The 26,258-nt window shown below is 36.5% G+C and overlaps 1 protein-coding gene across 9 annotated transcripts in view; it reads right to left on the bottom strand.

Moving 5' to 3' along the window:
* Positions 1-26,258, bottom strand: part of NEK1 (NIMA related kinase 1) — a 152,674-nt gene that overhangs the window by 87,334 nt on the left and 39,082 nt on the right. For all 9 annotated transcript variants that reach the window (XM_079772093.1, XM_079772092.1, XM_079772091.1 and 6 more), the window contains 7 exons: positions 25,215-25,415; positions 19,652-19,712; positions 12,727-12,878; positions 4,737-4,796; positions 4,430-4,489; positions 4,288-4,335; positions 4,051-4,125 (listed from right to left, as the gene is read on the bottom strand). In XM_079772093.1, the coding sequence (XP_079628219.1) occupies positions 4,051-4,125; positions 4,288-4,335; positions 4,430-4,489; positions 4,737-4,796; positions 12,727-12,878; positions 19,652-19,712; positions 25,215-25,415 (657 nt within the window). The remainder of the gene's footprint in view (positions 1-4,050; positions 4,126-4,287; positions 4,336-4,429; positions 4,490-4,736; positions 4,797-12,726; positions 12,879-19,651; positions 19,713-25,214; positions 25,416-26,258) is intronic.

Raw genomic sequence — 26,258 nt, 5'->3', positions numbered from 1 at the left:
GTAAGTGTATAATGTTGCAGATGTCACAGTGGAAGAATATCACTGAGATGAGGCAACCAATGACCTCAAATGCAGAGGTCAAAGCACTGAAAATAAGACATACTGCTATGACTAAAGTTGAGTGGTAACGTTTAAAAAACCCATTTCTGTGAACAGAATCCAGAACACTGACAGTAAAGAAGAGCATTAAAATCAAATAAAAGAAATTTCAGTGTACTCGGTGAGATAGAATTTGTGTTAACATCTTGACACAGTGGGTTGCAAATATTCTAAGAAAGATTAATTTTGCCCAGCCAACGTGGCTCAGTGGTTGAGCATTGACTTATGAACCTGGAAGTCACAGTTCGATTCTCAGTCAGGGCACATGCCCATGTTGCCCATTGTGGGGTGTGCAGGAGGCAGCCAATCAATGATTCTCTCTCATCATTGATGTTTCTATCTCTCTCTCCCTCTCCCTTCTGTCTGAAATCAATAAAAATATATTTTTTTAAAATCAGAAAGATTAATTTTAAAAATATCAGCTCAAAATGAATACTGATAACTGATTAAAGATGTCTGAATTGCAAGAGACGAAAGTTGCTAGAAATAGGTAAGAAAATTAGGCAGGAAACGCCATCCAGGTGTTCCTCACACATCTCCAAAATGTCAATCTCAAGGCAAGCATCAGAATCAGAATTCTGAAGAAAGATAGTCACTTCTCCAGGAGAGCGTTTACTATTTGAGTTTAGTCTGGTGTGAATATCTTCTTAACTTCATTTGACTGTCTCAATGTTTTTCTTTAACAAAATTATGTAAACAAAAGTATATAAACATCTCTGAAGATTCCTATACTGAAAATAAAGTTGAAAATACTGTACTAGAATACTGAAGCAATATGACCTTTGAAAAATCACTTATTTCACCCAATATAAGCACAGGTTGATGAATTTTGACAAATGTATACATTTGTGCAGCCACTACCACAATCAAAAGCACATCCATCATCCCAGTAAGTCCCCTCATGTTCCTTTGAAGCTAATGCCTCTTCACTCCAGCAACTACCAATCTGCTGTCCTATAAATGAGAGCTGCCGTTTCTGTAATTTCATATAAATGGAATCATGCAATCTGTACTCATGTCTGGCTTATTTTACTCAGTATGTTTTGATTATTCCATGTTGTTGAATGTATTAACAGCCTACTCCTTTTTATTGCTGAATAGTATTCCAATATATTTTCAAACAACAAATATGCCACTTAAATATTATGATCAACACATGATCAAACTATATATATGGAATATTTCATAATTTTTCTAAAAACACGTTCATAAGAGATACATCAAAAATGGATAAAGCAAAAGTGTCCCAGATTTTGCAGATACAAAATAATCAAAGACAGCTGGTTATTTATGCTATGAAGAATGTCTTTATTATTTAGAGGTATATAATAATATTAATTTTTAAATACTTCCCTTAATATTTATTTTTTATTTCATCTTTATTTTGGGGATTTCCTTAATTTGATTAACATTATACTAGTCTCCAGGTCCTTATAAACTGTTCAGAAATCAAATAGTCTAGGAAGTTAAATATTTCAAACCCCAGAGGGAATAAGCACAGAAATTAACATAGATTTAGAGTCATGGGAAATTTTTTTTAGGGCAAATAAATTACTCTATTAATGCTCAGTGACAGCATTATAGAATTTATAAAGTGAAGCAGAAATCTGTTAAATACGTAGTATCTAACACTGGAAAAATTGTCTCAATTAGTTATCAAACAACATTGACAAAAATGAACTTTAGGATTAAATACACCTTTAGACAGGATAGTAAAAAAAAGACAGGATATTTTATTGCACAGAAAATGATATACACAAAGGGAGAAGAAAAATAATCAAACTCTCAACATTAATCATGGACTTGATATGAAATACTTGACAATATCTGTGGGCCTAACTCTGATTGGTAAGTCTTTACTTTCCAATCAGATAAGAGGTTATTTTAGAATGAGTCAAATTCTGTCTGAGTTATTCCTCATCATTCAGGAGGTAATAAGTTGTACTTCCTAGTAGATAGTATAGTACAAAAATAACAAAATGAAATTTTAAAATAAAATTGTATTACTGAAGATTGTATGTCTATACTACTACAGAATTAGAAAAAGTGACTCAAGAAAGTCAGGATAGAACATATATGTCTACATAAACCAGACAAAGCAGACTTTTATTCATATCATAACTTTTGAAGAATAGAAACAAGTAAGAATGGTAATCAATTCAAAATGACAAATATATATCTAGCACCTAAATATCAAGTTTAATGAGCATGGGTCAGGGGATTCAGCTTAAAGAAGGGTTGACTAACAGTTGATTGGATGGTACAAATTAATACAGAGGAATAATAATGTGTTCATTTTTACGGCTGTGTAACAAATGCCCACAAACTTAACAAATTAAAATAATATCCTGCCGAAACCGGTTTGGCTCAGTGGATAGAGCGTCAGTCTGCGGACTGAAAGGTCCCAGGTTCGATTCCGGTCAAGGGCATGTACCTTGGTTGCGGGCACATCCCCGGTAGGGGGTGTGCAGGAGGCAGCTGGTCGATGTTTCTCTCTCATCGATGTTTCTAGCTCTCTATCTCTCTCCCTTCCTCTCTGTAAAAAATCAATAAAATATATATTTTTTAAAAACCAACAATATCCATTTATTATCTCATAGTTTCCCTTGCTTAGAAGTCTGGGTATCCTGCTCAGAATCTCACCAGGCAGAAACCAAGGTTCATCCAAGGCTGCAATTCTCAGCTGAGGCTCAGGGTCCTTTTCCAAGCTCACTGGTTCTTGGCAGAGTTCATGTCCTTGTAGCTGTAATGGCTAAGGTCACCCTTTCCTTGGCCAGAGACCACTACCAACTCTAGGAGTTCACTAACTTCCTTGCCATGTGAATACTTGCCTTTTTCCAGGCCAGCAGAAGCATACCTATCTCTAACCTTCTTCTCCCCGTCCAGGCTGCTATGAGGGAGTTGTGAATCAGATATTAATGAAATCACAGGATTGACTATCGCCTCTACCATCACCGTTTGCCATAAAATAAAGCCTAATTAAGGAGCTGCTATACTACCATATTCACAAGTTCCACTAATACTCAAGGGGAGGGAAAAATACCAGGTGTGTATCCAGGGGTCAGGAATTTTGGGGACCATCTTAGATGTCAGCCTACACAGATAGCTAAAGATGCTCCCTGAGCAAAAGAGGAAATGCAATATAAAGATTAGCAGAACAAAGAAAGAAGCAAGACATTAATATATGAGACCTTGCTAACCAAGCTCCAGGAACTGTTCTTAAATTTTTTAAAAATAAGAATTTAAGGCTCAGAAAACTTAAGTAATTTGCATACAGTTATATACTAGTAGTCTGGATCTATCCAAAGCAAATGTTTGAATTAACAGATCTACATAAATTGTTAGTTAGGTAACTGGTTATTTAATAAACAAATAATGATTAGCTTCCTTGTTGTTGTTTTTTAAGGTTGGAGATGGGAATGAGAGTGAGGAGGTAGGGAAGGCTACTATCAAATACAGAGAAACACAAGTGCAAAGAAAAAATTAAGTAGACCTCACTCCGTAAGGAAACTACAAGTACGGTCTTTAGTTCAGCATGACTAGAGCATACAGTGTATGGTAGGGAATGGATGGACAGAAGCTTAGAGAGATTGATAGGGGCCAGATTAACATAGGTCTTCTTTCTGAAAACTTAATCTTGGAGGACACATGAAGCTGCAGAGGATTTAAGGCAAATTTGATTTGTCTTGATTTTAAATAGATTCTTCTGGCAGGAATAGTGTATCCACAGCCTTTACATAAAAAAATTTAAGCAATTACCAGTCACATATTAGTTATCAATACAAGTTACATATCAAATAAATGCAGAAAAACTAAGAATTCATAATAGATGCTGAAGAATTCTAGATAAAATGTAAATGTACACCTAAAGAGAGCCGATTATATATATTTTAAAAAGCAAGGTGAAACTAGAAAAAGAGTGGCAGTACTATATTGGTATCAAGCGCCTACCTTTACTTCACCACCTCCTCCAGCACTTAGCACGTTTTTCCATCCTTGTTCCCTGGCCCTATTTATTCTCTCCAACTTTGGGGGGAAAGAAACAAACAAACAAAACACCATTTCAAGTATTTAATATAAAATACATAAAATACATTTAGTGATGAAATGGAAATCAGTGTTCTTTTTTTAAAAAGTGTGTGTGGGAGAGAGTGGAATATACCAGGAAAAAATGAATTATCCTCTTACCCTTTCCTTTTCTTGCCTTTTCATCTGTTCAGCCTTCATTAAACTAATCTGTAACAATTTTAAAGACAAATTTCTTAGAACCCTTGAAACTAATATCATCTGCAGCTTGGCAAGGGAAGAAGAATAAGAGCAAAAAAACTACCTGATCTTTTTGTTTCTTTGCTTTATCAATAAATTCCAACCTTCTCTTTCTTGCTGCTTCCTTAAATAAACAAGAACATTTTTATCAATAATAATTTCTACTTTTTCTAGTACATCAGGAAAGTTAGCACTCCAAAGGTAGAGGTATGCCCAGGGAGGTAAAAAAGAAATGTCAAAGGTGTTGTTGTTTTTTTTTGTTGTTGTTTTTTAAGAAATAAGGAGGAAAGGTTTGGAGGTTTTTCTATAGCTTTTGTTTCTTATAATTATTTTTGCAAAGCTTTAAAATAAGCAGACAGATGTCTTTATACCTCAAACATTTTCCTCCTTTCTTCTCCAGGATTCACTTTCTTCAATGGAGTTTGATGGGCCTGGACAAAAAGTAAAACTACAAATTAGATAAGGATTTGTTATCTACATTTGTATTTGCATTTGTTTTCTACATTGATATACATAAAGAACAGTAGCTTTCAAGCTTTTCCTAAAAGTAACCAGCAGTAAGAAATATATTTCACATCCAGACCCAGTAAAGACACACACACACCCCCAAAGTTTCATAAAATAGCTTTACTATGTTTAGTAGATTCTGTTACTTTCCATTCTATCCCCTTTTAAAAAGTCCCTGCTCTTCACCCACTAAAATAATTTTGCCACTACTAATAGAAAGCACTCTACAGTTTTTAGTCAAGAGAGAGCTCTGGGGTCACTGTTATGGAAGTTTAAGGAAAAAAACCCACAACTGCAGATATTGCTCTTCATAGTTTATAAACACAGAGTTAACATTTTAAAGTATGTTCTATTATATAAAATTTAAACTAGTGGGAAATGCTACTCAGAAGCTTTGTAAAAATACACATTCCTTACATATAACGGAATATTACTTGGCAATAGAAAGGAATAAAGTACTGATACATGCTACAACATCAATACATGCTACAAACTTGTAGGCATTATGCTAAATAAAAAATCCAGTCGCATATTGTATGATTCCAATTATATGAACTATCCAGAATAAGCAAATGTATATAGAGACAGAAGTAGATTAGTGGTTCCTGAGGAGTATGGAGGTGAGGGACAAATGGGAAGTGAATGCTAATGGGGGAAAAGATTAGGTTGTTATAGAAATGTTCTAAAATTCATTGCAATGATGTTTGCACAACTCTGGGAATACATTGAAAATCATTTAATTCCAAACTTCAAATGGATGAATTGTATGATCTGTAAATTATCTACATACTTTATAGATAAGACAATTGCATATCTACATGTCCACCCATGTGTACATTACTTATTGAGCTAATAATCGCAATAAAGCTGTTTTTAAAAAATACGTATCCCCAAAACTTGCTGAATCATAATTTTTGGACCTGGGGCCCTGCATTCTATATATTGACAAGTTCCACGGGTAACTCCTATGTGGCAGGTCTAGCACCAGTATCAAAATTGGTGAACCACAAACACCAAACAATTTAAAAATATTAATGCAAGCATTACAGATTCTTACTGTGAATATCAGCTTTTAAACAGGTTAATAACGAGAGTAATGTAGAAGAAGAAGAGAATGTTTAAATAAGATACCTACAAATTCTAGGGTAAGTTACAAGAAATCATAAGTTATATTCACCTTTTAATGTTCCATATTGCCTTACATATAAGATACTCAAACATTTGTGAAATAAAAATACCAAACTGTTTCTCTGACATCACACAGGTACTTTCAGAACTCTATGTCTACACAGAAGAGAAAAATATGGTAACATAAAACATCCACACTAAGAGAAATGTTTTTGTGTTTCTTTTTAAAATCAGAGGCAAAATACTGAAATGTGTTCATGGAGCGCCCTCTGGTGGCTTAACAGCCACTCCTTTGTTTTAACAGAGCCTTTAAAAAATAACTTACAGGGGGTTGGAGCAGACAGTTTTATGATATGTAAGTATTTTATGATATGCTGAGTAATAACGTAATATATATTAGCTAAAATTGTGAAATTAAAATTAAATGAAAGACAATATCATTAAGCAATATGGTTTTCCTTATGAACTCATTTTTAAGTTTGATAGAAAGTTAAAAAATCTAAAAGATGCTTCTTTAGATTTCCAGGGAAAAATTAAGTCTTTATAAAAAACAGTCATGTAAAAACCCAAGGGGAAAAAACTTGTTTTTAAAATCTTATTTAAAATAATTCCAATATTTTGTTATATGAAATAAACTGCAGTTCCAGTCAGACTGCTCAAAAAAAATAAAAAATAATAATAATAAAATAATTCCAATATTTTGTTATATTTGAAAAACTTTCAGACATTTGCCACTTCTTTTTTTCTATTTATTATTTTTCCTCTTAAATTTTTTTCTACTTTTACCAATTTAACCATTTTTAAAGTACAGTTGTGTAGCATTAAGAACATTCATATTGTGTGCATACAAATATAGTTTTAAGTGGTATATATTAAAATAAGCTATATGATATTTCAAGTACTGATTATTATCTAGTTCTCATTGTTCTGGTTTAGAAAAATCATATTTATTTGCCTAAAAAGTTTAAGGACAACAACTTGCCTGAAATCCAGAACACATAATTATCACCTAAATCATTTATGGGTCATTCAGAATATTTGATAGAATATCTATTATTCAGAATATTATTAACTAGAATCTTAACATATCAGAGCATGCTGCTCTTGCATACTGAATAGTATTAATTGAAAATGAGAGAAACATTAAGAAAACCCATATATTTCTTGATTCTATCAGCCATATGAAAGAATAGATTATACACTTGGCTACAATCCTCCCTAATCGTAAGGGGCCTTCTGTTATATCATTAGTCCAATCTCACCTAGAGTTCTGACCCCTCCATTCAGTCAGGCTAAAACTTGCTCAAAATAAGACAATTGCATATCTACATGTCCACCCATGTGTACATTCCTTATTGAGCTAATAATATAAAGACAGTCCCCCAAATGATAGATTCATTCCCAGAAAGTCTGCATGTATACAGCCAAATGTTAAAAAGAACAGTGGATGTAATAACTGCCATTTTGGAATAAACATCTCAAAAACTGTCTATGAAATATTTTTACTTTGAATCATATTTCACTGAACTCCATTAGAAGACATAAAACATTTCCAAAGCAATTTTGATCCAAGGCATGAGTTTTTAAAAAAGAAGACATTCATAAGAATGGAATCTGACTCATTTTATAACATTGAAATATAATCCAATCACTAATAATAAAGAAACATTTACAGAAAGTATATATAACATTAAATAAAAACATCAAAATACAAAATCAGAGCTACATTAAAAATACAGGCAATATAAATGTAATGTTTGACTACTGGGAATATGTTCCTTTCCTTTCATTATATAAAACTGTCAAAAGTATAATAAAAGACCACAGCAAATTCATTGAAATACATACTTTATAGAAAAAAGTTCAGATCAAAATTATACTACTTAAGTTACTTCAAAGAACCAAATAACTCTAATAGAAATCAAGTTTCTATCTCAAGAATTAAACATATATATAAAGGATCATTTTCTGCTCAAATTTCTCTTCATCACCTCACACTGAAATAATGTTACCTTTAGGCAATAGGGATGAAAGTTCAAAAATAGTGGACTTCTGATTGTGCCTAAAAACAGGGTTTTTATTTGGCCTTTAACCAAATAAAAACCCTGCTATTCACTGCTCTTAAAATATTACAGGATATTGCTTTACTGACTTGGAATTCACTTTATTCAATAATTTATTCACTCTTTTATTTTAAAAAAAAAACTTACTAGACTCTTACTTTGTGCAAAATGTATAAAAGATGGTTCCTAACTTCAGAGAGCTGAAAGTCTAATAAAAATAATAAGAGAATATATAGATATAAGGTGCTAAAGCAGTTCAAATAAGGAAGAAATTATTTTCCTGCCTTTTGGGGGGAGGGTACATTTAGGGAAGAAACAAGAAAGGTCTTATATTTGAGGTGTTTCCTACTACCTCTCCTAGATCAGTGAAGAAGTTTTTTTATTAATCCTCACCAAATCAATTTAAATTGGTTTAAAAGAGAGAGGCATGGAGAGAGAGAGAAAGAAACATCAATGTGAGAAACACTGATCGGTTGCCTCTTGTACATGCCCCGACTGGGGATTGAACCCATAACCTGAGTATGTGCCCTGACCGGGGATTGAACCTGCAACCTCTTGGTTTATGGGACGACGCTCCAATCACTTGAGCCACCTAGCCAGGGCAGTCAGTGAAGAGCTTTGAACACCAAAGCCACACTGCCAATGTGACAGTCTCCCAGGCTATAATACCAGCATTATATTTTTACTAGAGGCCCGGTGCATGAAAATTCATACACTCGGACAGGTCCCTCATCCCTGCCTGCACCCTCTTGCAGACCAGGATCCCTTGGGGGATGTCCACCTCGGGGAATGTCCCTGGGGGATTGGGCCTATGCTGACAGTCAGACATCCCTCTGGCAGCCCGGAAGCCCTCAGGGGATGTCCGACTGATGGCTGGGAGCGGGCCTAAGCTGCAGTTGGACATCCTTAGCACTTCTGAGGAGGTGGGAGAGCCTCCCGCCACCACCGCTGTGCTCACAGCCTTCAGCCCGGCTTGTGGCAGAGTGGAGCTCCCCCTGTGGGAGCGCACTGACCACCAGGGGGCAGCTCCTGCATTGAGAGTATGCCCCCTGGTGATCAGTGCACGGCATAGTGACCAGTCATTCCGGATCATTATCCCATTAGGGTCAATTTGCATATTACCCTTTTATTATATAGGATAATCTAGCGCTAACAAAGTGAGCAGTCATCACACAACTTGCTCATTTTTTTTTTTCAGGCCTTTGTCTCTTTATTTGGAGTATAAGATTTGAGGAGAGAAGAAATATGGTCTTTACTTTGTATTTTCTAAGGATTTACAAAAATAATCCAGTATCCATGTGACACATACCTAGCTACACAGAAAGAGAGGCAAAGAAGAGAAGAACATTTAAAAAGAAGGAGGGGCTAACTAATGAACAAAGACAAGAAAGAAAAAGCATATACATGGTGTAATCAGTAACTAGTGATAATTATATTAGGTTTTAGTATCTTTAGTACTACTATTAATAATACTTTTGGCAGACCACTTATCTTTCTAACTAAACAAAATCGTTACCAAAACTACTTTTTTCCTATTGACCATATGAAATAAGCACACATTCCAGTGTTCTCAAGAGACTTAACCATTATCATTTTCTCTCTCCAGGTTTTGTTTCTTAGTAGTTATCTATTTGCTAAAAAGAATAACAAAATGGCTTTTGTAGAGGGTTTTGGTTGTTATTCATTCTTTTAAAGAACATTTGAATGACTTGGAAAAATCTAAGCTATTTGTCCAGAACCAATGGAAACGACAACAAAACTCCTTGCTCTCAAGAGTTTTTGCTCTGTAATGGAGGAGACGGACAGTCGGCAAATAAAGGAAAAACACATAGAGCATTAGATAGCGACAATGTGGAAAAAAACAAAGCCGAACAGAGCAGAGAGAACTCTGGGCGTGGGGAGAGGGACAGTTGTCAAGGATGAAGGCTCCATTCATAGGTCTTAAGCACAGACCTGAAGGAACTAATAGAGAAAACTATACAGTTTTCTCAAGGGAGAGTCCTCCAGGAAAAGGGAACAGAAAGTACAAATGCATTTTTGTACTTTCTATTAAGGGCTTGACATGTTTGAAGGCAACGAGGTTCAGTTAGCATGGCTGGACTGGGAATAGCAAGGGGGTCAAAAGTGAGGCTCAGGGAGGTAAGGGGGCATCAGAGGGCTCTGCAGGCCATTGTAAGGGCGCTGGCTTCACCCTGAGTGAGAAGGAAAGCCACTGGAAAGTTCCAGGAGGAAAGTACAACAATGTGGCCTTCGTTGTCAGAGGAGCATTTAGGCTGCTCAAGTGAGAACAGACTGAAAACCCTAAGTTTGAAAGCAGTGAAATCAGCCAGGAGATTACTATTATAACCCAGGTGAAAGATGAGGGGGGCGGGGAGGACTAATGTGGTGAAAAAATAATGAGAAATAGTCAGGCCATGAATGTATTTTGAAGGCAGGGTTGCTAGGACATGATATTTAAAGAGTGGGCAATGATGACCCCAAAGGTTTTGATGAGAACAAAGGAAAGGACTGAGTTGCCATTTACTGAAATGAGGAACAGTTTGGGAAGGAGGTGGAATCAGGAGTTCAGTTTTACACAAGTGAATTCTGAGGTGCTTATTAGAAATCCCACTGGAGATATGAAGACAGAGCTCAAGCGTGAAGTCCAGGCTGTAGATAGAAATTTGAGTGTCTGTTTATAGATGCTGTCAATTAGAGAGAGAATCTAGTACAAGAAGGAAACTATACAAGGACGGACACCTTAAGCTTGTCAGCATTTAGAGGTCAGGGACATGAGGAACTTGCAAAGGAGGCTGAGATAAGCAGTCTACAACTAGGAGAGGAAACAGAAGAATGTAACACTTTGGGCTCAAATGAAGACAATGCTTAAAGAAGATGGGTAATCAAGTGAATCAGAAGCTGAGGGAGAAGAAGACAACTGACCCCTGGACTTGACTTAACATGGAGGCCACTAATGCCCTAGTCAAGAGCTATGTTGTAACAGCTGTGTCAAGGAAGCCCTGAGCGGAATGGATCAAAGGGAAATGAGAAGAGAGCTGGGAGACAGCACAGACAATGCCAAGGGTAAGTTCTGCTGTTAAAGGAAGCAGAGCTATAGGGAAGCAGCTAGAAGGAGATATGGAGATAAGGAAAGTTTGGTTTTTTTAGAGACTAAAGACACAACATGTTTGTTTGCTAACAGAGATGACTCAGTAGAGAGAAGATGTAGAAGAGAGCCCAAAGAAGGAAAATAATAATAATAATAATAATAATAATAATATACTAGTACACAAATTGCAGGGCTGACTACAATTGAGAACAGATCATCTAAAGTAATAGAAACAAAGGCAGAATATTTCAAACAGATATGACTGACTGGCTGAAGAGGTGTAGAAAAATTTTCTTATAATGGCTTCTATTTTCTCAGTGAGATAAGAAGCAAGGTCATTTGCCTGAAGTGAAAAACAAGGAAGTAAAGAAATTAATCACCTAGAAAATGGGAGGGTAAATGGACTGAAGAAACATCATAGGGTAGCCAGAAGGTGCTCATTTGACATTGTTGGTTATAAAAGTAAAGTGAGCACAGTTAGAATAGGGCAGGAGAGCTGAGATGGAATTTAAGCCAGAAGAGGAAAATATAAACTAGGAGAAAACGGGCAATGAAAAACTAACAAGTTCCATGGGTCCAAATAAGACAAAGACATTTTTGGAGGCAGTCTTTGAGGAATGCGCAGGAAACAGGAGGTAATGGTCAGAGAGTGGGATGTTTATTGTTGAAACAACGGAATAGTTGCTACTATTAATATTACCAAATTTGATGGCATATTACAGGTGAGAGTTCTGAGGTATGGTAGGAGACAAGATCATTCATTGAAAGAGAACAATCAAGAAAATAAAAGGCCATGCACTATTGGAACGGTCATCATTTTGGGATACTAAAATCATCAAGAATGATGACAGTGAGTCAGGAATTAAACTCTTCCAAAAATGAGGGTCTGCAGATGACCCTAACATGGAGGGGTAGCCGGTGATTTAGTCTAGTGGCAAAAGTGTTAGAGCTTGGGGAAGAGGCGAGAGGTTAGGAAGCAGGAAATAGTCTGACAATGAGAAGAAAACACCTCCCTCACCATACTCTAGACTCAGCAGTAGTAAGGGATTAGAAAGAAAGTAGTGACCAAGTAAAAGAGCTGCACAAAAGTGTGGTCAGAGACAAGCCAGACTTTAGAACAACAGCAGTGAGGGCAATCTTTAGAAGATTAGAATACAAGGAATTTTGCTGACAATGTACTATAAGTGGGCTTTGTGGATATATTTATCTGCTTGTGAATTCTCAAATACAAAATTTTCCCAGATTTTTATCAAGTATATCACAGATTTTTACTTGTTTTATGCACACACACACAAATGGCTCTGCTTAGGTTGTTTAAAAAATTATTTCATTTATAACATCACTTTCTTTTTAATGTGTGAACTACTTTGGTTAACATATCTACTTAATGTTTCTTTATGACTTCTGTAAAGTCTTCTTGGTTTTGGAAGAATGGTGAAGCAGAGAACAGCAATGTTCTTTAGTAACTAAATAAAAACAATCCTATGAATGTCAAGATAATGGAACTGAGCTGCAATAAAAAAAAAGGTCAAAGTGAATTTGTTACTAATGACACAGTTTGTAACATGATCATACCTGTTTATTTTTTTGGAGTGGCTTCTTTTCATGTAATTTTTTCTCTCCATATTTCTTATATGTTAAAGGCACTCCATATTTAGCAGCAGGCTTTGTAATTTGCTGAGCAGATACAACAGAAGCCAAGCTTTGTCCTGAGGCAGGTCTTTTAGCTACATGAAAAGATAAAAATAAAATTTCCAGAGTTCTATATGTTAATCTTTAATTTCAAAATTCTTCAAGATAGAACTTTTTCATTTTCATAATCATAAACAGCATGTAGTTTGAAACTTTTCATTAAACATATAATTCCTTAGCACATGTCAATGCCTTCATTATAACTATTTTTCTAAAGCCACTTTTAGAAAAAGAAGCAAAAGTCACACTACTATAAGATGCTGAAATTTCTCATATAAAATAAATACATCCCTAAAATTGACTGTGGGTGATCACTGCACTTATCTGTGAATATAGAAAGCACTGAACTCTAGGCTTTAATTGGGTGAACTGAACAGTATGTGAATTACATCTCAATAAAGCTGTTAAAGATAAATTTTAAAAAGAACATTCACTGTTTTAGAAGTTACTTTCAAAATCAAAACATAAACTTCAAGAACTGTTAAACAGTAATTCTATAGTTATGAGCAGCTTAATATTTTCTTCATATACAGTCTGAATGTCTATACTTACAGACTTATTGAAGAACACACACTTTAAAACAATTATTATATCTAAGGATCCCATGAAACAGGTACCTTTATGTACTCCTGGTGGGAATATAAATTGGCCAAACTATCTAGAGGGCTAGCTATGTTAAGAAGAATATTTACTGAACTCTTCAAAAATTCATCTGGAATAAAAAAAGACCCCAAATAGCTTCAACAATCCTGAGAAAGAAGAACAAAGTAGGAGGGATCTCAATACCAGATATCAAGCTGTATTACAAAGCCACCCTTCTCAAAACTGCCTGATACTGGCACAAAAACAGACATATAGACCAGTGAAATAGAACAGAGAACCCAGAAATCGACCCAAACCACTATTCTCAATTAATACTTGACAAAGGAGGCAAGAGCATACAATGGAGTCAAGGCAGTCTCTTCAATAAATGGTATTGGGAAAATTGGACAGATACATGCAAAAAAATGAAACTAGACCACCAATTTACACCATACACAAACATGAACTTAAAATGGATGAATGACTTAAACGTAAGATGGGAAATCATTAAAATCTAAAAGGAATCCATAGGCAGCAAAATCTCAGACAAATGCCAAAGCAATATCTTCAACGATACAGCTCCTAATGCAGTAGAAACTAAAGAGAAAAGAAACGAATGGAACTACATCAAAATAAAAAGTTTCTGCACAGCAAAAGAAACCATCAACAAAACAACAAGAAAGCCCACTGCATGGGAGAACATATTTGCCAATGTTATCACCGATAAGGGTTTAATCTCCAACATTTATAGGGAACTCATACAACTTAACAAAAGGAGGATAAACAACCCAATCAAAAAATGGGCAATGGACCTAAATAGATACTTTTCAAAAGAGGACATAAGGAAGGCCAAGAGACATAGGAAAACATGTTCAAAGTCACTAATCATCTGAGAGATGCAAATCAAAACAACAATGAGGTACCATCTCACACCTGTCAGAATGATTATCATAAACAAATCAACAAATTACAAGTGCTGGTGAGGATTCGGAGAAAAAGGAACCCTCGTGCACTGCTGGTAGGAATGCAGACTGGTGCAGCCACTGTGGAGAAGAGTATGGAGTTTCCTCAAAACTCCCATTTGACCCAGTGATCCCACTTTTAGGAATATATCCCAAGAAACTAGAAACACCAATCAGAAAGGATATATGCACCCCTATGTTCATAGCAGCACAATTTACCATAGCTAAGATTTGGAAACAGCCTAAGTGCCCATCAGCAGATGAGTGGATTAAAAAACTGTGGTACATCTACACAATGGAATACTACATTGCTGTAAAAAGGAAGGAACTCCTATCATTTGCAACAGCATGGATGGACCTGGAGAGCATTATGCTAAGCAAAATAAGTCAGTCAGAGAAAGATAAATATCCCATGATCTCACTCATATATGGAACATAATGAACAACATAAACTGATGAACAAAAACAGATCCAGAGACAGAGAAGCATCAATCAGATGCTCAAACCTCAAAGGGAAGGCAGGGGAGGGTGGGGGCAAGGGGGAGAGATCAACCAAAAGACTTGTATGCATGCATATAAGCATAACCAATGGACACAGACACCAGGGTGGTGAGGGCATGAGCGGGGGATAGAGGGGGGACAAAGGGGGGATAAAGGTACATATGTAATACCTTAATCAATAAAGAAAGAAAAAAAGCCCTAACCGGTTTGGCTCAGTGGATAGAGCATTGGCCTGTGGACTGAAAGGTCCCAGGTTCGATTCCGGTCAAGGGCATGTACCTTGGTTGCAGGCACATCCCCAGTAGGGGGTGTGCAGGAGGCAGCTGATCAATGTTTCTCTCTCATCAGTGTTTCTAACTCTCTATCCCTCTCTCTTCTTCTCTGTAAAAAAAAAAAAAATCAATAAAATGTATTTTTTTTAAAAGAAAGGAAGAAAAGAAGAATGTTTATGAATTGACTTTAAAGAAATAGAGAAACAAAAATCTATACACAAGGATAAACCCTGCAGCATTATGTATTAAACTCTTACTGAAGCCTAGACAAGGTTCACTCTTAGGACAATGATACATTCAAGAAAAAGTTAGCCAAAACCGGTTTGACTCAGTGGATAGAGCGTCGGCCTGTGGACTGAAAGGTCCCAGGTTCGATTCCGGTCAAGGGCATGTACCTTGGTTGCGGGCACATCCCCAGTAGGGAGTGTGCAGGAGGCAGCTGATCGATGTTTCTCTCTCATCGATGTTTCTAACTCTCTATCCCTCTCCCTTCCTCTCTGTAAAAAATCAATAAAATATATTTTTTTAAAAAGAAAAATAGTTAAACTAAAGTAACTAAAAGAAAAGCCTATTTACATCTTCCAAAGATATTACAGGAGGTCAAAGAGTATAGTCTATATCAACAGCTTCCCCAAATCCTCTTTCCTCTATTTTCCACATCTATTAAGGCACCTCTCTGATCTAACTGCCCCACATCCTAAGTAGCAGCTTTCTTTTTGCTTCTTCCAGCCTGCTATCTCAGGATCTTACCATGTGATAAGTCAATTTAAATCAATCTCTTCTAACAAGTATTCTTCATTTTTAGGAAGGGAAAGGAGAAAAAAAATTAACCAGTGGTTCACAATGAAATGCCACCAGTAAACTCAGTTCTTCAAAGAATATTAAGCTTTATTAGAAAATGATCATCATATAATATTATAATTTAAAAGAAACAAATCTTTGTTTATAACACAACCCCAATTTTCAATTGTTATACATGTGTTATTACAGGAAAAAACACAAATATAACAGCATGTGTTAAGATTTGAGTTTTTGTTGTTGTTGTTACTCCTCACCAGAGGATATTTTTTTCATTGATTTTTATAGTGAGTGGAAGGGAAGGAGGATGGGGGAGAGAGAAACATTGATGTGAGAGAGACATCAATTAATTGCCTCCTGCACGCACCCTAATGGGAGCCATGGATCAAACCTGCAACCCAGGTACGTATCCTTGTCTGGGAATTGAACCTGCAACCCTTCTGGGCACAGGCCAACACTCTAAGCATTCAGCAACACCAGGCAGGGCAAAATTCAAGTTAATTTTTATTTTCTTCTTTTAATTTTTATAAAGAACACATATTATTCAAATAACTTAAACTTTTATAAAAATAAAAAATAATATTCATTTGATCGGCAGTTTAGAGATTAATAAGTTGGGTTGAAGAGATGAGATATATAGTATACTAACATAAGGTTTTCCAAACACATACTCCAAATGTATCTGACAGGAGCTAGGAAATGTGAAAAAAAATTTTCCTATGAGAGTTTAACTGTAAAACTAATCCAGACCACAGATATACAAAGTCATAACATTGTAACCTGGCTACATGTATTAACATCCCCCAAGACATACTGGGTTTGCCAGTAAAGGGGCAAGAGGCACAAAAGCATAAAAATGAAGAGTCCCAAGAAACTATATGAATAGTCCCCAGTCCCCATTCACTTTCTAGAGAAGAGAGAGAATTACTTATCTGATCTTTGAGCATTTCTCAGACTCAGAGACAAAGCTACCAGTAGGATGAAGAATATAAGGCATTGGAGCCCACCAAATATTTATAGGCCCATCAGCAATACAACTCCTATTTTAGTCCCATGCTATTAAACATTTCATCCATCCAACTGCTCTTACAACAAAATAACTTTCTAATTCCTATGCAGGCTTACCCATGTGGAAAGAATGTGCTGACATGGTGCATTTCTGGCCTTTGTGACAATGAGGCTTTTAATTAAGATTTGACTTCTCATAGGCTTGACTTTGACTGCAAAGAGAGATGTGCTGATTTTGCCGTGTCTGTCCTTGTGAATTTTATTGAGAGTGAATTGATGTGCCAGGAACTGACAGTCTCTGCACACTGAGAGGATGAGTCAGGAGTCTTTAAGGAGAGCTAAGTATAGCTGGCCTTCCTGGGGGAACCGCCACACCACTTCCAGCTTATATGGACCCAGTTTCAAGATAGATCATTCATTTTTATTAATCTGCTCACACTCAAAATGGAGTAAAACAGGGAAAACATTATGTTTGAAAAACAATGTATTCGCCCTGGCCGTTGGTGCACAGTGGTTAGAGTCGGTCTTCGCAGGACACAGGTTCAATTCCTGGCCAAGGGCATGTACCTGGGTTTGATTCAACCGCCCCTATGAGAGGAGTACAGGCAACCAATCAATGTGTCTCTCTCATGTTGATGCGTGTGTTTTTTTCTCCTCTCTCCCTCTCCCCTCACCCCTTCCTCCCTCCCTCCCACTCTCTGGAAAAAATATCCTTGGGTGAGGATTTACAAAAAAAAGAAAAACAATATACTCTTCAAATCTTAAATAATGTCCACTGATTTTAGAAATCCATTCTGAAGTCATTCTATATGCAAAAAATATTTTTCCTCTCACACAAATATATGCATATACATATGCATAGTATAAAAACCATACCCACAATGCTACAAATATTCTACTGTTGATGCCACATTAAAAAAAATTATCCTTGATAAAGTACCTAACTTCACATTAATTTATTTGTTAAATTATAGAATATAAAGTATTTCTCAAAGAAAAATATTTTACATAAAGATGTACACACTTAGTTAGGACATTTTAATAACATCTGTGACAAAGTTCTCAGAATATCACCTAAGCATTTGATAAAGACAGAAATTTTCAAAACAGATGACACTTGATATGTTTATTTTTTCGTTTAAAATGTTTATTTTAGCTGAAACCAGTTTGGCTCAGTGGATAGAGCGTCGGTCTGCGGAATGAAGGGTCCCGGGTTCGATTCTGGTCAAGGGCATGTACATGGGTTGCGGGCACAGCCCCGGTGGGGGGTGTGCAGGAGGCAGCGGGTCGATGTTTCTCTCTCATCGATGTTTCTAGCTCTCTATCCCTTTCCCTTCCTCTCTGTAAAAAATCAATAAAATATATTTTTTTAAAAATAAAATAAAATAAAATGTTTATTTTACATCCGTGGAATCGAGACCAAGCCTCCCACGAACAGTGAAACCTAACAAAAGGCCTCGGTACAGATGCATCACATCATGTGCTCCTTGGCCTCACTGCAGGCTTCACTCAGTGTGGATGTGCTGGCTTAAAAAAACTTTATCTCGTTAAGGGGATGGAAACCCATCACCGAATGACAACCAGAGAAGAAACAGAACTACCATTAAAGTGGTCATTAAAATAACTAGTCCACCAGAGAACTTGTGTGCATATATGCATAGCCCATGAACACAGACAACAGTGTAGTCAAGGCCTGGGGTGGGGCTGGAACAGGAAGGAAAATATGGGACATCTGTAATACTGTCAACAATAAAAATAAACTTTAAAAAATAATTAGTCTGCATTTAATGCATATTAACCAACTCACCAACACAGTTTCAGTACAGTGTCTTAAAGCAGTTTTTGGTCATGAAATATAGCAAGACATTGATCAGGCTTTATTTGTTTATCTACAGGTATTTCTTAAACCCTAGGAACACCCTCAATGTCCAGGAAATTTTCAATACATCATCCATGGATGGCATTTCTTAAGCCCAATGATCTGCAGTCATCATAGACCACTGTGCATAGCTGGTGCTGCACACACACTGACAAAGAGCGACGAAAGTTGCCTACATTTACAGGGACTGACAGAAACACTCAGCGGAAAGTCATACCTGAGTGTGGTGATAATGTCAGGACACTGGACTTATACTGAGTATGACATTCAGAAAGCTAGGCTTCTGTTTAGGAGGCTGACAATGCAGTACTAGCAAAACACCAAGTTATAAACTGACACTTAATTTTTTCCTCCTCCACTATCATTTTATTAATTCTTTAAAAAAATTATTTTTAAGCTACAGTACAAGGAACAATATTATATTAGTTTCAGGTATACAATCTGGTGATTAGACATTTATATAATTTACAAAGTGATCACCCCAATAAATCTAATATCCACCTGGCACCATACATAGTTATTATGGTATTATTAATTGTATTCCCTATGCTGTAATTTACATCTAAGACAGATTTCATTTAACTAAGGCAGACAAAAAATAAAAATTTTGCGATTAATCAGAAGGCATTATATATTATATCATAAATAATTTAAATATGATTTCATCTGGATTAAATTTATCTATAATTATACCAATTTATTGTGTCTACATATATCTCTAGTATAATTAGTATATATTACCACTTAGTATAATTAGTATATTAATTATTGCAAACAGGTTAAAGGATTCATTAAATTTCATTTACCTGGTATAAGCTGTGCTCCAACTTTGGAAAATGTTTTTAGACAAAATTCTTCTGCAATAAGCTTAGATTGAAAGAGAGGGGAAAGTAAAAAAAAATACATTAATCACAATGCATTTTTTCCTTCCTCAATCACATAATTCATTCATCAAATTCCTCTTATGCTCACTGCCTCCCAATCTTACCAATTTATTTTTACTTCTCCAAACAAGCTTTTTTTCCAAATTAACCTAATTTGGAGGCCCCCACACACTGCTTGCTCTTCTATAGATCAGCAATTTAACACAACTACCTCCTATCTAAAATAACCTCTGTATTCTATGTGTATCCGTATCCCTTATTTACTTCAAAACTGATCATTACTTCATTACCCCCTTCTCAGATTAACCTCTCAGTTATTTCAACTTAACTCTGAATCTTCTCAGCATCTCTAATAAGTTTTCACTCTTATTAATATATAACTGTAAACATTATTGGCTAATATTTAAATATTCTAACAAAATTTAACAAGTGTCTCTTTTTTTGTTGTTGTTAATCCTCACTTGGGGATATTTTCTCTTCTTCTTTTTTCCCCTAAAGCCAGAGGTTTACTGATTTATTTTTATTTTTTATAATCCTCACCCAAGGATATTTTTCTATTGATTTTTAGAGAGAATGGGAGGGGTAGAGACAGAGACAGAGAGACAGAGAGAGACATCGTTTGGTTGCCTTCTGCCCATGCCCCGACCAGGGCCAGGGATCAAGCCTGCTACCAAGGTACATGCCCTTGACCAGAACTGAACCTGGGACACTTCAGTCCAAAGGCCAACACTCTATCCATTGAGCCAAACTGGCTAGGGCCAGAGGATATTTTTTCCATGGATTTTTAGAGAGAGTGGAAGGGAGTAGGGAGAGAGGGAGGGAAGAAAGAAGAGGAGGAAAGAGAAAAGGAGGAAGGGGAGGGGGAGAGAGGGAGGGAGGAAGGAAAAGAGAGAGAAAGAAACATCAATGTGAGAGAGAGACACTGAATGGTTGCCTATCGAACCTGCAACCCAGGTACGTGCCCTTGACTGGGAATCAAACCCGAAACCGTTTGGTGTGCAGGCCAATACTCTAACCACTGAACAACACCCAACACCAGCCAGGGCAACAAGTGTCTCTTTTTACTATTACTAAAATATTCTGTGAATATTTTATGAACATATTTTGGGAAGCAAAAATCATTAGTATTGCCTGCAAGTAATTTTCTCCCCCTTACTACATTTGTTCCCCTCTTTAAGTACAAACTATTACACCAACAAAGATTTAACTCAATTTAAGTCTGCTCTTTTTTCTTACTGGGTGGCAGAAGCAAGTTAATTTTTTTCCCCCCAAGATAAATGAACGATGGTAGATAAAATATTCCTACAGTGGCAGTGGACCAGAAGCTCCAACAAGCAAAAACTGTAACTGAGATGGTCGTCTTTCCCAGCAAGGATCCCCCTAAAGCAGTTCTCAAAGTCTCATACCAGCTGAGTCAGCAACACCAGGAAAGTATAAGTATGCATGTCCTCAGGCTCCACCTCTGAATGTGCTTTACCAACTCCAGGCTGCTCCATATTGGGTAATTTCTTCCAATGCTTGAATTTGAATCATTCTTTTCCACAGTGTGAATGCAAATATGAATTGAGAGATGGGGCAGGTAGACTTCAAGAAGATTCTGGAATCCCTATGCTGTTGCGGTCCAATAGAATTGCTACCCATATGTAGTTATTTGGATTAAAATTTTAAATAAATGTAATTTGAAATTCAGCTCCTTAGTCACACCAGTCACATTTTAAATGCTCACTAAGCACATATGTCTAGTGGCTACAAAGTTGGATAATGCAGATACAAAACACTTCATCCTCACAGAAGGTGATGGACAGCACTCAATGGAATATCTAGTGAAGCAGAGCTTATTCATGATTTGTCAAGCCACGCCCAGGAAGAAGTTTCTAGAGTGTGCAAGACTGAGAAGTAGTGATACTGAAAATAATAGTTCATAAGTTTCAGTAAAGCTCATAACTTGTTTGAAAGTTAAAGCCTTAAAAAATGTATCACAAGCTTTCTCACTAGAATACTAAACAAGTAATATTACAGTCATGCATCACATAATGTTTCTGTTTCCCTCAACGACAGACCACATATGTGACGGTGATTACCATTTAGCCTAGGTGTGAAATAGGCTATATAATCTAGGTTTGTGTACTCTTTGATGTTCACACAATGACAAAATTGCCTTAACAATGCATATCTTAGCACATACATCAGTGGTTAGCGACACACAACTATACAGCAGAAAATAAGTGTGAAGAACAAAAGATAAAACTTTTCATAAAGAATGAAATCTCAGTGATGCTTAAATAGCAAAAGGGGCTAAGTATATACTAAACATGTAATGTCAAATACTCCATATGTTAATAATCACAATCTGTCCTTTTCTCTTTCCATATTATAAGTTCTACATAAATTAGGATTGACTATTTTCTTTTATTGCTAGCGAGTTGAATTCCAGTGCTTCAGCCTTGAGACTGTATGTCCTAACTGCTGGTATTGAGGGAAAGAAACCTTAGCAAGATTAAATGAAGTCATTCTTTCTTCTTTAGTTCTTGCCAAAAAAATAATAGTACATTGCATCATAAAACTGCCCTTGAAAATGTTATTGATAACAAAGGAGTCTCATAAATGACACCCACATTTCAGAGACTGTTGCTGTATCCTATACAAGTAAATTTTAACCTTCAAGTTTTAATTGGCTTTCTTGCTTACTAATGCATTCTCCTGGTAGTAATAAATCCACATCTCTGTTTTCTGAAGAGTATTTGTTCACAGTGATGTTCTGTTAAGTCAGAATATATATGGCACTTCCCTCACCTCTCATAAGCATACAAAAGTAATAAAACTATGATTTTGCTAATGTCTAATTACAGAAAATTTTAATAGTGATCACTTAAATTGACAAATAGCACACAAAACATGTAATGTAGAATAATTCCAGTTTCAGGTGATCATACTTATATTAATAACTTATGCTAACTGACTTGCTATAAATTTTTCTAAGTCCTGTCAGATTAAAATTCAATTAAACTGAACAAATATTTATTATGCACCTATATGCAAGTACTACAGAAAATATAAATCAATAATCTATTATACATATATGACCAAAGAACAATGATTTCCAATCATTTTCTAACAAATCATAATAATATAAATTATAGTAATATATTTATATTAGATAAAGTAATATATTAATAATACTGAATATATATTGAATGCATTGAACACTTAGTATGTGCTAGACATTAAGTACTTTACATGCATTATCACTTCAAATTCTCATAACAACGTCATGATGAAGATATATTAATAACCCCATTGTTCACAAGTGAGGAAAGTGAAGCACAGAAAGGTTTAATAATTTTATAGTTAGAAATCTAAGAAGACAGAAAGTAGAAAGGTTGTTGCCAGGCACTAGGGATTGAAAGATGGGGAATAATTGGTTAATGGGTAGAAAGTTTGCTCTACAGGGGGAAAAGAGTTATGGTGCTAAATGGTGATGATGGCTGCACAGCACTATGAACATATTTAATACCACTGAACTGTGCACCTAAACATAGTTAAGATAATAAATTTTATGTTATGTATATTTTACCACAGTAAAAAAAATTGGAAAACAAAATAAATCCAAGAGACAGAGGAATGATTCTGTTCTATTGTGATTTGTAATAAAAAAATACAGCCCGGCCAGGAGGTTGGAATATTATCCTGTGCACCAAAAGGCTACAGGTTCAATTCCCACTCAGGGCACATACCTAAGTTATGTGTTCGATCCCTGGTCAGGGCGCATACAAGAGGCAACTGATCTATGTTTCTCTCTCTCCTCTAGTATATACTAGAGGCCCGGTGCACGAATTCATGCATCAGTGGGGTCCCTTGGCCTGGTCTACGGGATTGGGCTGAAACCGGCTCTCCAACATCCCCCGAGGGGTCCTGGATTGTGAGAGGGCACAGACCAGGCCAAGGGACCACACCCAGTCACGATCAGGACCAGGGAGGGACATGGGAGGTTGGCCAGCTGCGGAGGGATGGTGGGAGGGCTCCAGGGCGTGTCCGGCCCGTCTTGCTCAGTCCCAATCGGCCAGACCCCAGCAGTAAGCTAACCTAAGAGTCACAGCATCTGCCCCCTGGTGATCAGTGCATATCATAGCAACTGGTCAACCAGTCAACTGTCTGCCCCCTGGTGGTCAGTGCACATCATAGGGAGCAGTTGAACGGCCTTAGCATATCAATAGCATATTACGCTTTGATTGGTTGAACCGGACAACCGGACACTTAGCATACTAGGCTTTTATTATATAGGATGATCTTCATCCAGTTCCTGGCACATAGTTCCTAAAAGCTTGGAATTTCCTAACTGTTAAGTGCACAACAGTATCTTTTGTTATTTATCACAGGCTGCCTTTACCACACCTGAATTTTAGTTAATAAAGTGACCTTAAGGCCTGGTTGGTGTAGCTCAATGGTTGAGCATCAACCTATGAACCAGAAGGTCACGGTTTGATTCCTGGTCAGGGCACATGCCTGGGTTTCTGGCTTGATCCCCAGTGTGGGGCATACAGGAAGCAGCCGATCAATGACTCCCTCTCATCATTGATGTTTCTATCTCTTTCTCCCTTTCTCTCTGAAAGCAATAAAAAAATATATATTTTTTAAAAGTGACCTTGAGGATGGAGGCTGGTTGACAGAGAAACCCACCAAGTGATTAGAAGGTTGGATTTTTAGTCCCACTCTCCCTTCTAGGAGAGTAGGGCTGGAAGTCGAATCACCCACTAAGGGCCTATGTTTTAATCTATCATGCCTCCATAATGAAACCTCCATAAAAAAATCCAAATTTGGACTGGTCTGGAGAACTTCCAGGTTGGTAAACATGCCAAGAGGGTGGTATACCCCAGATCCACAGAGACAGAAGCTCCTGCACTCTGACCCTGATGAACCTTACCCTATAAACCTCTTCCTCTGGCTATTCATCTGTACTCCTTTAATGTCCTTTATAATAAACAGGTAAATGTTTCTCTGCATTCTGTGAGCTGCTCTAGCTAATTAATTGAACCCAAGAAGGGGAACCTCTGATTGGTCAGAACACAAGTGACAACCTGGACTTGCAGTAACTTAAGAGGGGCAGTCTTGTGGGACTGAGGGATCTGAGGCAATCTCCAGGTGTAGTGTCAGAACTAAGCTGAATTGTAGGACATCGGCTGGTATCACAGGATTGCCTGGTGTGGGAAAAACGACCATTTGGTGACAACAGTTAAGGATTACGTGTTAAGAGGAGACACAGAACGAATGTGTTCCCTCCTAGAGACGGACTGAAAAGCAAATAGGGAGGGGAAGTTACATAGGAATGGAAAGAAAGGTGACCCCAGAACTGTTTGAAAAAGCACTTCATTCCCCGCCAAGTTCTGATGTGTTTGCTCTCCTCAAAACAGAGGAGGGCATGTTCTACTTAAGCACCATAACCCTACTGTTCAATTTTAATACTACAGTAAAAAACAACCAAACATACCTGAGGTGAGAGAAACTTTTCAATGCGTTTGGCTATAAAACCTTTCTCCAATATGGAGTTGACTGATGGTCTATCCCTAGGATTTCTTTTAAATAACTGAGAGAGCAAACAGCGGAGATCATAAGAATAATGCAAAGACACAGGTGGAAAAGATCCAGATATTATCTTCAGTACCAGGTTTTTCATATTGCCAGCTTCAAACTAAAATTCAAAAAATAAATTAACATACATAACACATACATACATTGAAAATGGGAATATCAACAATGACAATAGTTCATTTCCTATCAATATACAACAGAAATATAGTCCTCTTTCAAATATTTTAATCACATGTGCTCTCTAGAACAAGGTTCACTTGGTTATTTATAAATATATTTAAAAGAGAATACCAGTCCTCATAGTACATTACAACTGGCTATAAGAGTTTTAGTTATTGAAAATACTAAGAGATGGGATATAAGTAATAATTAAATATTTTATAAAAACATAACAATAATAAAGATGAAAACAAACCAACCAACGTGGTGGTCTTCATTTAAGACCTGCCTTCCTGTGCTCTTATTGTAGTAACTACAACAAGACATCAATTACAGAACTAAAATAGTATGGGGAATGCCGAAACCGGTTTGGCTCAGTGGATAGAGCGTCGGCCTGCGGACTCAAGGGTCCCAGGTTCGATTCCGGTCAAGGGCATGTACCTTGGTTGCGGGCACATCCCCAGTAGGGGGTGTGCAAGAGGCAGCTGATCGATGTTTCTCTCTCATCGATGTTTCTAACTCTCTATCCCTCTCTCTTCCTCTCTGTAAAAAATCAATAAAATATATATAAAAAAAATAAAAATAAAATAAAATAAATAGTATGGGGAAATATAACAAAGTACTAATTAGTTTCCTTTTAAACACTGCTCATTATTTTTTTAAGTGTGTTATGTTCCCAAAAGCCATGGAATCAACAATGCAGCAAATATTCCAAAGTCATAAGTCATATCAATGGGAATACTAAACATTTTAGTATTAAGCACAATATAAATTCTAACTGAAA

This window comes from Cnephaeus nilssonii, assembly GCF_951640355.1.
Source record: "Cnephaeus nilssonii genome assembly, chromosome: 5".
Lineage (NCBI taxonomy): Eukaryota > Metazoa > Chordata > Mammalia > Chiroptera > Vespertilionidae > Cnephaeus > Cnephaeus nilssonii.
The sequence above is the reverse complement of the archived record's forward strand: the minus strand, read 5'-3'. Positions and strand labels throughout refer to the sequence as shown.